This window comes from Siniperca chuatsi, linkage group LG10 (genome assembly GCF_020085105.1).
Source record: "Siniperca chuatsi isolate FFG_IHB_CAS linkage group LG10, ASM2008510v1, whole genome shotgun sequence".
NCBI lineage: Eukaryota > Metazoa > Chordata > Actinopteri > Centrarchiformes > Sinipercidae > Siniperca > Siniperca chuatsi.
Window position 1 is genome coordinate 16,770,560 of NC_058051.1, and position 14,495 is coordinate 16,785,054.

Below are 14,495 nucleotides of genomic sequence, written 5' to 3' on the forward strand. Positions count from 1 at the left end.
AAATGAATCCCTTTCCTTACTAGAACTTCTAAAATTAAATAAATGAAGCCTCTCTCCATTTCTACATTCAGTGGCCGTAATTGAAAGCAAATATTTAACCAAACAGTTACTGTATAAACAAGCTATTTCAGCATGTGACATTTTTAAGAGAGGTAATTCCCAGGACATTCCTACCTTTGTGCTCTCACTGTCTGGAAACAAGTCTACACATGCCCCTGTCCTCCACCTGCAGCTGAGAGGAGTCTAGTGTTTTCCTACACGGGTCCATCAAATTAATGGATTTCTGCTTAAAAACTTAAGTCAAGTCACTTAAACTGAATGGCTCATACATATCTATTCATTTTGTATGGATATGCCTACCTTTCACATAATTAATTTAATTTAAACACAAAATCATGCACAGTCTTAGACAATTCAGCTGCTTCATTCTGTGATTATTTGGTTTCATTCACACAGAGGTTGGCGGTAAATGCAGCATTACTGAAAAGTAAGCACTGTTGAGTACAGTAAATCAGACTTAAAGGAGATAATGATGCGTATATCCAGATGATATGTGGGTATGCATAGGAGAGGCAGGAAGGCATAAAAGTGTATTTATTGGCAGGTAAATGGAGCTGCATAGTCAAAGGGGGCAAAGTAACCATATGCAAACACAAGCAGGGCAGCAGCTTGAGTAATGAGCAAACAGTAGCTATCGTAGTCCCAAACAGTGGCAGCATGCTGCCCCAGACATTTAAATCTAAACTTACAAATACTCAAACACAAAAGGTACAAACACACAAAGTGCACACAGTGTGGCACAAAACATTCCCAAGCACACAAGACAGTTTAACTTGCCTAAGAAAAATCAATAATCGGATTTTCTTCAATCTGCAACCCATTATGAGTTAAGAACTACCAGACAGTTTAACAATACTGTAGTGTTTCGACAAAGTGATGGACAAAGACTGGCAATAAAACAGGTCTTGTCATGCAAGACAACTTTAATTGCAGCCAATAAACTCAGTTAGGTCAAGACCCACTCATGAATAAAGATGAAAATGTGGTCTTTCCACAGGCAGCCTCAAGTAGCCTATGACCAATTCTCATTCCACAGTTAGTGGGACATGAAGGACAATGAAAGCCCACTGCATGCATAACCAATAGCATCAGGCCGCTACAATAATCAGGGTTTCTTTTGAGGCAGCGAGGAAAAGCTCTCAAGAGTACTGCCATGACCCCATTTTCTCTTCCCTATCAATCAGTCACTTCTGAGGGAGGCATGTCTAAGGCCTTGCCCCCCAAGAGAGGCCCCATCACCCACAAAATGACAGAGAAAGGACAAATGCAGGCTACGGGCTTGATGAATAGACTCAACTTTCACCCATATGACAGAAAAACAACGTAACTGCCAATTGTCTGTAAAGGCTACATTTTGTTAAAAAGGCCTTTTACTTTGACCAAAGGATGGTTAAGATCTTAAGATAGACAAGCAAATTCAAGACTTGAGTGTCACTGGTTTAGATCACTAAACCACACTGGAAAACGTTCTCAACATATGCCTTTTACATGCTTTTGAGCAAGGCACCTCTCTTATATGTAGGAGAAGTGTTTGATTGCAAAAGAAGGGAGCAATAAAGAAGATTCTTAAAGGGTAACAAGACCCTCAAATGCTACTAGATCTCTGCCTCACAAGTCAAATTTTGGGGAAAATACCACACATTGTAATTTATTCAGATTAACACTCAAACCACAACTATCATCTGATTCTGATTCGTATGATGTTACATTCGGATTGGTGCACTGAAATTGATGACATCATCCTTTTCCATTAGAGCCCAGACCAGCACACACACACACACACACACAAAACACACTTTTTTGATGTAAAATTGTTTAAATTGTTCTAACTTCAGGTGGAAATAGTGTAATAATGTGGGATCACATCACTCATAGTAAGAAAAAAAGGTTTTCAGGGCCTTTAAGAAAAACACTTTCATTCCTATTGACAGTGCTTTTGCAAAAAGACAAAAAAAAAAAAAAAACACAAATCAAGAGTCGGATTAAGTGCTATATCTGAACTTTGCCAGAATCAACCTCACCCCCTATCACAGCACCACTGAGTCCACCTAGTTACTCCCTTGCTATCATTTCTGTACACAAACCGCACCAACTAATCCCCAAGCCTTGCCACACACACTATGAAAATGCTGAGAAACTGCATTTATGTGAGATAAAATTCCTTCCTAACCTACCTGGCTACACTCCCCTTTCTAACCACTCTTGTCAACAACTTTGGCAGAATTACTTGGACACACTGACTGACAAAGTGTGCTTTCAGACATGAGCGCTCAGGTATACTTGCACAACCCAGCAGTTTGTACAAGCAAACACTAAGATGCTTGTGAAAGGCCGGGCCTTTCCCTGAAAACAGCAATGCCAAAAGTTCTGGACAAACTGCTGGTGTGTTTGTGTGTGTGAGGTAATGGGTGTGTATTTGCAAGAATGTGAATGTGTGAGTGTGTGTTTGTGTGCACATGTGAGTACATGCATGCATTACAAGCCCATGAACATGTAGGTGTGTGTATAAGTATAGGTGTGTGTTGACCAATGCCTTACTGAGGACAGCTGGACTTGTGTCCTTGGGGATAGGCAGTACATGTTGTGATTGGATGACATCACCACTGTGTTGTGAAAAGGCTTGTCCAGCAGTGATGACCAGTGTGTGGGATACTAACACTCTCACCCACTCTGTACAACTGTCCACTTCATTAGCCCAACAGTGCTCCTGCTCTTCTGGACAAACCTCACATTTAAATGCTCTGACTAATTCATTACAACTTAACTACTTTTAATCTGATCTGTGCAAAAGATTTATTCATTCACTCAGTCTTTATCTATAGAGGGTGGTCCAATAAGAAAACTCTCTTTAGCATTGGCATATTGTGTACAGAGGAAAATTAGAGGTATAGATTTCACATTGCAAGAAATAATACAAATATCATTTAAAAACACATAAGGCTGCAACTGGTAGGCTATTAAGTTAAAAACCTACGTAACCTAAAATATCTAATATCAATTTACCATTGCAGATACTGCCATTGACAACAGAAGCTTTGGTTAATACTTTAACTTTAAATTTGCAGAAGAGATAAAGTGATCCAAAATTACAGACATTGTTTGAGCACTGGGCAGATCAACCCTTGTTCAAGGACTTTGGTCCACTGAGACTTCAGCGTTGGTTGTAAATATTTGATTAAGTGATTTCATATTCTAGGAAAGGGATACTGATACTGAATAGCACATGTATCCCAACATGAGCTATTGCAACTATAAACAGGCAGAGCTTAAGACAGCTACAGTATATCTGAGAACTGCCTTGCTGAATACTGAGTCTATCCTCCTGTAGGCAGCCAGTGTTTGCTCCTTTGTCTGCTGCAACAAAGACCAACACTATGGACCGAATATGTTCCATCTCTCATTCTTCTATCGTCTCTAATTAATAGTAGAGGATTGGATGGGATTCTTCTTCAGCTGCGTCTGGGCTGAATGCTCATCTTTCCCGCAGGGATTGGAGAAACAGCCTCATAGCTGATTGATAAATTAATGACTTTTTTCCCCAGAAAGAGAAATTCCATTGTAAGTGCACAAGCCAAAGCAGGCCAGCTCATTAAAGGGCCTAATAGAGATTATTGGATAGAGATTATAGTTTTGGATGGGAAGACAAGGAGATGCTAGCTAGGAGAAGCTGGCTGGTGATTTTTGACCCACAACAAAGGCCGACACTCTTGTCTCTGTGCGACAGAGGAGATAGAGAAAATTATGATACTATCTGTTCTGAGTGTGGTTTGCAGAAAATGGAAGATGGCAGATGTGTGTGCATGCTTCTGTGAGTTTATTACCTCTGCAGTGAGGCCCCTCATCCCAGCCATCGGTGCAGTCGGGGACACCATCACACACTTTGCTCATATGGATACACACATCCGGGTCCAGGCACCCATGTTCATTGACAGGACACTGGTTCGCCCTGTTGTGTGAGCCTGGAAAACAAGCAAAACACATTTAAGGAAACAGAAGTACAAAGCAAGATATAGAAAGAGTCAAAATCTCTCTCTCTCTCTCTCTCTCTCAACCAATAAAGTACATACAGTGGTAAAGTGAACCACTGTATGTAATGCAACATTACTGTCTGCTAGTTACATAAAAAATTGCACGTCATAAATTAAAGATTTGTGTATTTGAATTTAATTAGGCTTGATAAAACTATCAAAACATCACCTATAAGGGGAGATTTTACAGTATGTGGTTAGACTGTGGCTATGAGTGAGGCTGAATTCCAGCAGAAGGCATTTTAGCCTATACATATTAACACACATGGAAAGACCTCAGTAAAGATAAAAAGAAGGAAACATCTTTAACAGCACAACAGTTTTTTTTATTATTATTATTATTATTATTATTATTATTATTATTATTATTATTATTATAATAACACCCTTTATTTAATCAGGTCATCTCATTGAGATCAAGATCTCTTTTTCAAGAGAGACCAGAGTACAGAAGAAGAAACAGAATGGAAATAACAACGAAACACAGCCAGTCACACACAAGCACAAACAGCACCAGAAACAACATCCACCTTCCTTGTTCAATTGACAACCTGAGTGATTATAGGTGAAACTTTGTCAAAGTAATTCTGAGATGGTCCTGTATGTTGGGTCGAGTAGTGTTTACAGTGGGTGCACAACTAATTCAGGGATTTGTTCCAAACATGTCTTAATGTGGATGCCTTCCTTTAATTGTACTCTTTTGATCATTAATATAATCCTTCCCCTCCATGACTTTAACTAGGTGCCAGTTCATAATTATTATGTCAAATCAAGTTAAGTAAATAACTCAAGGGATCACAGTGTGTATTAATCCAATGTTTCATTTTATGCAAGACCATGGCCTGCTTTTCCTTTACTAAAGAATATACTGATGGGGGACCTGGCTGCCCTAATAGACAGGTTGTATGGGTGTGGCGACCCTCACTCCAAGCAAACTTGGGCCATATAGAGGGTCTTGATAGGTTTTAAGAGCATTTTGAGTCAAGGCTCAATTTCGTAGAAAATGGCAGACAAGAATGTAGCTTCAAACACTTTTTTTTATATCCTAAATGGGGAGTTATAGTAGCTAGAAATTATTAGTCTATTTGAATGTTTCAATTTCTTCTCCATGAGTTTCAATGAATTCAGGTTGTTTCCATCATCAGAGAAGATAACACCATGGTATGTTTACATATCGCAATGCCTAAATATAAACTCTCCCAAGGTCAATTTGCTGCCAATTTTAATCAGAGTCCATAATTACTATTAACTTTGTTTTACTTTTATACTCACTGCAGTAGGCTTAAAGTTTTTCAAATAATTTCTCTCCTGTTGTTTGGAAAGTATCATCAATTAGCATTAAAAAGTAAAGTCAATTTAGCAAATAAACTTCTCGACATCCTCGTATCATTGTTTTAACACATAAATATAGTTTTGCCACGTTTGAACAACAGTCAACAGTTCAATAAGTGTAGGTTAAATCCTACACTGAATTATAAAATTGTAGTGACCCTGGGAGATAAAGGGTAAAGTATGAATCTTTAGCACATGAAAAACTGAAAGTTTCCTGCATGTGTCAGAGAGTAAACATTATGCACATGTAACATATGGGCACACATGCAGTTCCTATGTGTACCGTCAATCTGAACAGTATGGCAAAGTCATGAAATATGCAAATGTGATCATTTGACAGATATCGAAAGAAAATTTATAGAAAATTAAAAAAGTAAACACTGCAGATATATTGAATCTAAAGGGATGTGGAGGGCAAAGGACAGAACATGATCTCCAAAAGCAGAGATTTTTTTTTTACCAGCGTCAGACCAGAACATACAGTAGATGCAGTCTCTTCCCCTCACTCTCTCCCACTCTTTTCTCCATCTCTCCCATCAGCCCACACTGCAGAGCAAACAGTTTGCTTTGGCTGTTTTTCTTCTTCCTCCTCCACCTCTCCCTTTCTCTTTTTCTAAAATCTGCTGACCCATTTTAGAAAAACACTAGAAGCAGAGAAAATAAAGTTCACCTCCTTCACAGGAAACGATCTGTTGCGTTCTGTGGGGTTGCGTACAGTGATGGGAGATGCTTTGAGAGCGTGACATTTGAATATGTGCAGCCTGAGCTGCAAATCTGTTTCAGATGCCTCCTCCAGACATACACAAAGTCTTCAGTGTTGAATATTAAGCAGCCAAATGCAGTTCATTTGACCCTTATTTCTGCCTTATCTATGTGGAGTTTTTCCCTCATCTGAAGTGAGACTTTGAGGATAGAGGGTGTCATACAGAGAAATACAACATACATATGTTGTACAGATCGTAAAGCCCACTGAGAAAAATCTGTTATTTTGGGGAAAGAATATATAACTGAGTTGACATGATATTCAGTATGTTATGTCTTTGTATCAAGCACATCCAGTTGAGATGTGGGAACTTGTTGGGTCTTCGAGGAAAGTAAAATACATCGCTCTCAATGGCTAAGACAAAAATATAAACATATTCTTACAAGACATGCCATTAAAATAATCAAAGTGTGGATGTGCATAAAGACTTATATGAGGGAGGACATTTGCCTGCATGTTGGCATTCCCTGAAGAAAACCACAAGCATTCCCTCTAAGTCCTCTCTATCCATCCAAGACATTAGTAACCACACACAGATCATAAAATGTAACTAAATTGAAACAAGTACCTTAAAGTGACAAGTGCTTTCATAATGCTCCCACCACAGCAGGCTGTGCAGGAAACGTGCCACATTTTCGAACAGAGAATTAGCTTCTAATACATCTGGCTTAGGAAGAAGGAGAGCAGCTCTCCCATCTGGGGGATGCTAGCATATTAGCAGCTCTCCTACAGCCTCGGCCTCTAAGCCAGCCTGATTTACATTCAATAAACTGCCAACCTGGGGATTTCTACATAAACTGCAGTACCAGGAATAAACTGCCATGCACACTGGAAATGAAACCCCTGCCAAGGATTTATCATATGTCAACAGTTTTCTCTGAATAGAAAAGACAAGTCCCGGTGAAAGTCATCTGAATGATACCTACTGCACAAATCTGTGTCTTTGCAACCTCGCATACATTACATACACATTTGACACAAAGTGATATGTTGAGGACTGAGCAGACAGACAGTTAAACTAACTAACTGACATAGTGTCTGTTACACTATCGCAGGAACCAGGTGCCTGCACACTACAGCCACCAAGAGACAACAACCCAAACTCTACTTTCCAACACACACACACACACACACACACACACACACACACACACACACACACACACACACACACACACACACACACACACACACACACACACACACACACACACACACACACACACACACACACACACACACACACACACACACACACACACACACACCTTTCCACTGGCCAGGCAGCAACAGAATACATTTTTTAAAACACACTAACAACTGCCAGCAATACACAACAGTCGGAAAGAATTGTTTGAGTTCCACAACACAGTAAAATCTGGCAGGAGCTGAATAGGGACCAGCAGCAGAAAACTAAACAGAAAGGACAATATAGGGGATTAAATAACTTTGCAGGAGGGACAATGGAGATGAACCCTGTACTCCTTTCTCTAGTATAGGAAGTTGTTGGCAGTGTATTACAATAAGCTCCCCTCATACTGACAGTAGCGATTTCCTGCGTCATCTGTCAGTGGAAGCAGAGCATTACTGTGCAAATCTGAAGGGAAAGAATACAGCAGAATTTGCGCGCACACACACACACACACACACACACACACACACGCGGCTGTCATGATATAACATTTTCTCTAAACGATTATCATGGCCAAAATAATTCACAATAACGATATTATCACGATATCTATAGAAAATTAGAAAATAATAATGCAGGAGTTAATAATATAATATATAATAATAATCAGTCAAATTCATCTTTAACTTTGTTTTTGAAAGAAACGGAAATGACTTAAGAGACGGATTATTTACATAGTATTATCATATGTGTATGATTAACATGATATCAATATTTCGTTTTTAAATATCACGGTCATCATCAATACCGGTATATCTCTTCTTAAGTAACTTACCTTGATCAATCTGACTTTTAAAATTACAGGTTCCTTTTCAAGCTGCTGTTTTTATCCAAGGTTTAAGAAAAAGATGCCACAACACAAATAATTTATTTTGGTTTGATTTGGAGAACTTCCATTCTGCTTTAGAGTACTTCACAGCATCAACTACTCTCTGTGGCACAGTGACCAATTATCTTCTTTTGGCTATCACGTTTTGCTACTTTTGAAATGTCATGGATCTTAGGTCTGATTTCCCCAGACAAACTAAAGTGGCCTTTTAAAACCAGTGAAATGGTTCTCTTAAACATGGCTTAGAACGATCCTAAAGTTAGCATATTCTTATTCAGACTATTTCCATGACGACCAATGTACACCACTGTCCAAATAAGCACTTCATTACAGGAGCAAAGAAAATCCAGGAGAGATAATTTTACTGCTGGAGCCCAGAATTGCATTGTAGTCACAAACAAGAAGGCCAACACTCCCTCTCTCCAAGTGCTGATAACGTTAAGCAATGTGAGAAATTAACTTTTTAAAATGTGAACATCTATCAGCCCCTGACAGATAAATGTTCAAATTCACCAGTATTTGGCATCTGACATCTGCCATTTGGCATGTTTCACTGTCAAACTGGAGATTTATGTGGTGTCAGTGAAGCAACAGTCTGTAAAGTTATTCATCAAGTCTGCAGTGCCTTTTCTGAACTGAAGATTTCTCTGAACTTTTCCGGACATTACCCGGACGAGCTGTATGTATGAACGGAAATGTCTGAATCAGCTGAACCGGACATTAACCGGACTTGACCCTGCCAGCTCCCTAGTACAAAGTCTGTGTAATGTCCAATTGAGCGCATGTGTGAATTAGAGCAGGTCATTGTCCGGAGAATTCACAGCGAGCAAGTGGGCGTGCACGGAGTGCAGCTGCTCGTACTCTTTTCTGCTTACCTGTGTATTGCTTTTCACTCTTTCGTTGATATTGCAGATACGTCCAAATACATGCAGTATTGACATCAACGCATAAACAGTCATCATTACAGATGAGTCCTCCTCCTCCTGCACGCTCTACCCAGGCGCCACCCCTCGCCTAAACCAAACAAAGTATTTGCAGTAGGTGAGAACACGTCGGACACGGACTATCTCTTGTTGTGTGCTACCTGTGTGAAAGGAGACCATAGCGGAATTGATGATAGTGGGTACACTCAGAACAACTTCTAGTTTACTCCACACTTGAATGCAGCATGTAATCATTTCTAGAGCATACAGAGAACACTGAGCTGTAAACTGAGATAATGTTTTTTCCTGCTGCCATAGTCTGTTTTTAGTCCTGTGATTTCACCACTTGAGCTTTTTTCAATCAATTTCTGCTTTGATAAGCTTCAGGCACATATACTCTCACTAATGAGGACTAACACAGGTGGTAGAAATTATGTTGTTTAACGTCGTCTTAGTCAACTCTTTAGTTAGAAAGTAACTAATCCAAATATAAGATCTGTTTCAGAAAGCTACTTTCTAAAACATCATAAACTATTCTAGATGAAGCACTAGCTCTGGGTTAATTTATACCCTGTCTGGGAAATCAGCACTCACTGTGTTTACAGTTAACACAGGCAACTTTATCTTAACCCTTAACTTGCATGCATCAAGTTTTTTGCCTCCATTTAATTCTCAATTCACATGCTTCAATAACATGCAGAATAACAATAATTTTCATTGTTATGAAGGTTATACATAGTTATATTTGAAAATAAACGTAAAACTTAAACTGGAGCCACTCACAACCTGCCCTGGAAATATTAAAAGCTCAATGAATTAACTAAACATTCTAACTAACTTAAAATGTATGCCCTTATTAAGGTGGTCATTGTAAAGCCTATAGCAAGGGACTGGTGTTTTTTCATGTTTAAGCTTTTGCAAACAAGCTGACAGAGATCTTCTATCTTTCTTTAAACAGAAGAACATTTCCAAATGACATTTCTCATAATTTAGTGATCTGACTGTAAGTCATCCATGCTTTTGTTGTCCCACTTAATACAGCAAATTCCTATGCTCTTGCCTTGCCTCGACTCAAAAGTACCTCTTCGCCCTCAACTTACAAAAAATGCAATAGCTAGGATCTGTATGAGACCAAAAGATAAGATCTATCACATGGCTTACATTTCCTACCACACTCATATTACTTTTGCTGTTATTTTTATAAAATGCTTTGTAATTCTGCTGAGAAGTTCTATAAATCATAGATAAGATTATGAAATGATAATCATCTCCATCTGTAAGGGGCCACAACACAAAAATGTGAAACCACTTCAATTTTTTTTCATTTGCAGGGACCTTTCTGAAACCCTTTCCTCTCTCAGTTCAGTGCAGAAACTGAATTCTCTCACTCCACAAATAAAGTACCACAAAAAGAAGTGAATACATGTGAAATAAACTATTTTGAAATTAGTTTAGATTTCACATGGCAATCAGGATAACACAATGTGGAATGCTCCGTCAATGAAAATAGGTATTATTGGCCCTAAAGTATCATTAGCAGGTGCTATAGAATTTTTCTATAAGACTGAAGAGGTATAATTATCACAGAGCAATACTAATAATAATTATGTCACTTCACTGAGATAGCACAGATTCTTCAGTGAGTTTGGCAGCCTTGGAGACATAGCACTGCGAGTGAGAACAATATAAGAAGCTTGGCAGTGTAGTGGATAACAGACAAAGGAAAAGAAGGAAAATTACAACCCTCACACCTATTAGAGGGCAGAGTGAGGATAATTACATTATTGCACTAAACTGTGTGATCAGCTAACAGTATTATTAGCATAGACTCACTGTGTCCTCAGGGATCTTAATTGTTAAAATCTTTCTCCAATCTGCTGCATGATCTCTCGCTCTCTCTTAGTCTCTTATATGAAGTACATATTAAATAAATGAGTGCTGGGATTCATCATGATTAAACTATGAGTCATACTACAGAACTTGTGTTCAGCTTTATTAAAACTCTTATTGTAGCATGCGATCTTTGGAGTGAAATATGACTTTGTGCAGAGACAATATTACACATTTCCCCTGAGCACAGTGTAGATTTAGGTAATGCATCACTACTTGTGTCACCTACAAATAATTCCCCAAATACAGAGTGCAGTCATTCCTCGCATGTGGCTCTGGGTTCCACTAGCTTGTCTGACCGGCACTAAGCATCAGAGTTGTGATGTAAAAGACTCTCCCAATGTGTGCTTCCCTCTAACACCTCAACCTCTGGACCCCACCATCCCCCATCCCCCAGTTCCTGTAGTTATGCAATGACCTTAAATTTGGATCCCCTGTCGATCTTTTGTCCTGAGCATAAAAGCCTGCTTTTCTTCCTGCTCTTTCGGGTTCCATGGCAGCCCCTCACTGACTCCCATAAAGTCTGCTGTCATCTCGAATAAATATGTTGTGCAGGGCGATAGACAGGCCTGCCCACTGACCGACTCTCCCCACTCTGGAATCACACTTTACAGCAGCATGCACAACAAGCACATGGCTATACCAAACCCTACTGAGGCAGCCACAGCACAGGACTTAAAGTATAGCACACAGTGCACTGAAAGAAGACCTGATGTGAATTATGGTACACGTGTAGTTTGGAGTTAGCTTCTATGGACATTTTAAAAATTTTCCTTCCACTGAAACTTTTTTTTTATCCCATAAAAACCACGGTAATCAACTGACATTAATTGGATCAAACTAGTTTCACAGTTTTTAAACAAACTGCAAACGTTTTACAGCCATTGTTCAAACCCACAGGGGGGAGAGTGTTTGACACTAGATAGAGCTTGGGTGTAGTATCACTTAAAGTCGGATTCTTCCAGTAAAACAGCAATACAAATCTATTAAAACTGTGTACCTGCTTGTTCAAACATTTAAGTCTGTTAAATGTGTTCCCACAAAGTAATATTGTATGGTCTGCTTGCTAGCAAGCAAAAACAAACCAAGTCACCATCTGCAATCAGGTGGAAAAACTGAGACAATTACACCAGAGGAAAGACTGGAGCTGAGATATGAGGAAGAGGGAACACAGATGACTTGAGTCTAGCTGCTCCGTCTGCTTTGACAGACACAGAAGAAGACAGTGAGACGTAGGAAAGAAAGAAAGAGGGAGAGAAGGATGGGTGGAGGAGACAGCAGAGAAAATGAAGTGGTGCCTGTGTGGCGTGAGAAAGCCCTGTGTTCTCTGTCTGTTGATAGGCCGGTGAAGCTGAGGAGGGCTCAGGGCCACAGACCAGAGGGATTTACAGGGCTTTGCTCCTTCCTCTGTGGAAGCAGTATGTCAACCACAAACACTACAGACCCTCCTGCCCCTGCCTGGTGCCTCCTGCGAGTACAGCTACATGACTGATTATAGGCGATGAAAGGACCAACTTTACTGTAAAATGAAACGACTGTTTCTATAGAAAATGGATCAGAGCTTTACAAAGCTATTTCCATTTTCCTCCTCAGCCTAAATGCTAATCTGCTCATTTTCTCCTATACAAAAGGCTTTTTTTCCTGTAGGATCATCCCTTCTACCCATCGCTCCATGCCTTCATCCCATCCCAGCACCTCAGCAGTCGGCTCTTCCTAGTTGTCTTGGAGAGGCTGCTGAGGCATGACAGTCAGATGGGCCGGACAAAGGTCCAGGCTGGAGAGCGTCCAGAGGGTGTTCGACAGCAAGAGATGGACAGATAACCTTGTTGTGTGGCCCACAGCCGCCTCAGAAAGCTGCACGGAGACGATAACTCAATCTTCCCATCTGACCTCCCTACCAGCTCGGCCCCAGGCCACAGCATCCACTGACATGGGTCAGCTTGTGTGTGGGTCAAGAGACGTGGTTTAGTTATGTGTTGGGAGGTGCCACTACTGTTATATCAGACACTCTTTGAACGAGTTTCCAGTGTGTTAGTGAAAACTGTCCTGTTGAAAGCAAATGACATGAAATCATGTTTCCTAGAAGCTTAAAATGAAAGGAGTGTGTGTCTGGGTTTAAGTGTCCACATTTTGCTATTGTTACATTAAATACTTTTAGCCTCTTCAGCCAAGGGTCCCTCAGTTTCATTATGAAACTGCATTCCAAGGTATATCTCCTCAAAATTACTTTCAAGCACCAAGAAGGAAAAAACATGAATTTGTGTGTGTCTATATGTGTAACATTTCTACTAGCCTATGGAGACACCTTTAATGACAGCTTGACAGTACGAGTACAGGGAGTGGCTTTTCATTTGCAAGTGTTAACTATATTGAGTTATCAGCTCATTTTCTCTCCCTGAAAGAAAGTGGATAGCACTGCATGGGAAAAGAAAGGCAGTGCATTAGCATGATTGAGATGCATTTGACCCCCTGCCTTGAAGTCCTCCTGTGGACATTTTCATGCTAAATCAGGGGCTAAAAAGTCTAACAGAGAATTAGGGGCAGACAATTGTTGCATAAGGTTTTTTGATGATGAAAGGGATTCCTTCATGGCAAGCACTTCCCATGATAGTGCTTACATGCTAGGGCTTATTCAAACATCTGTTCCCATTCGCTGGCTCAACCACAATGAATGTGGTTCACGCAAGAATCATAATTACATACAGACTTGGAATACGAGTCAGTGTTTTTTTACTGCAACTTTTCCAACAGATGCTCAATAGCCATAATTATGATACGGTAAGGTGGAAGATTACACTAGAAAACTACAGTCAGTTATTGTTGTAAAATGTCATGACCTCATTACAACTCTCCCAATCTCTCCATAACTAAGCAGACAAATGAAGAGCTGAAAATAAAAATAAAAAGTTTTTCTGATGTGACTCTGGTGCAAAACAGCAGAAATAGTGCTTGGCTTGCTAAACCTAAAGTGCAATATGTCTCAATGGATTTCCTTGTGTTTTTGATACTAACCTGTTGATACCAACCAAGAAGCCTTAATCCACATCGCTTTGTCCCACACCTAATCACCCCTATGTGGATTTCTGTACACTCTCTGCACAACTTCTGCGAGGAAAGCCATGCATTGACATCATGAACAACCCAAACACCCTTTCCCTCACCACTTTATCTCTGCTAGATAGAGAACACTAACAAGATACCACAACTACCTATTAGAGAATTAAAAAGTAGCAGTCCTGCACTGAGACACACAGAGCATAAACTCCTGCCCTGAGGGCACGTGTCAACCACTTCCTGAGTCCTAAGCCTGTATGTAATTGAGGTGAAATTGTTTGTCTGAAACCAACTGAAGCCATACAGTTGGGGGGGTGTCAGGGTCACAGGGCTCTGTACAGGCAGCCTGCTGATAGCTATCTGAGTGTATACTAGGGGCTATAAGAGGGAGGTGCACAAGGGGGTCTGAGGGCTATGACGGACG

At 40.0% G+C, this 14,495-nt stretch overlaps 1 protein-coding gene across 4 annotated transcripts in view; it reads right to left on the reverse strand.

Moving 5' to 3' along the window:
* lrp1ab (low density lipoprotein receptor-related protein 1Ab) overlaps positions 1-14,495 on the reverse strand; it is an 89,040-nt gene that overhangs the window by 58,609 nt on the left and 15,936 nt on the right. For all 4 annotated transcript variants that reach the window (XM_044211075.1, XM_044211076.1, XM_044211077.1 and 1 more), the window contains one exon: positions 3,882-4,019. In XM_044211075.1, the coding sequence (XP_044067010.1) occupies positions 3,882-4,019 (138 nt within the window). The remainder of the gene's footprint in view (positions 1-3,881; positions 4,020-14,495) is intronic.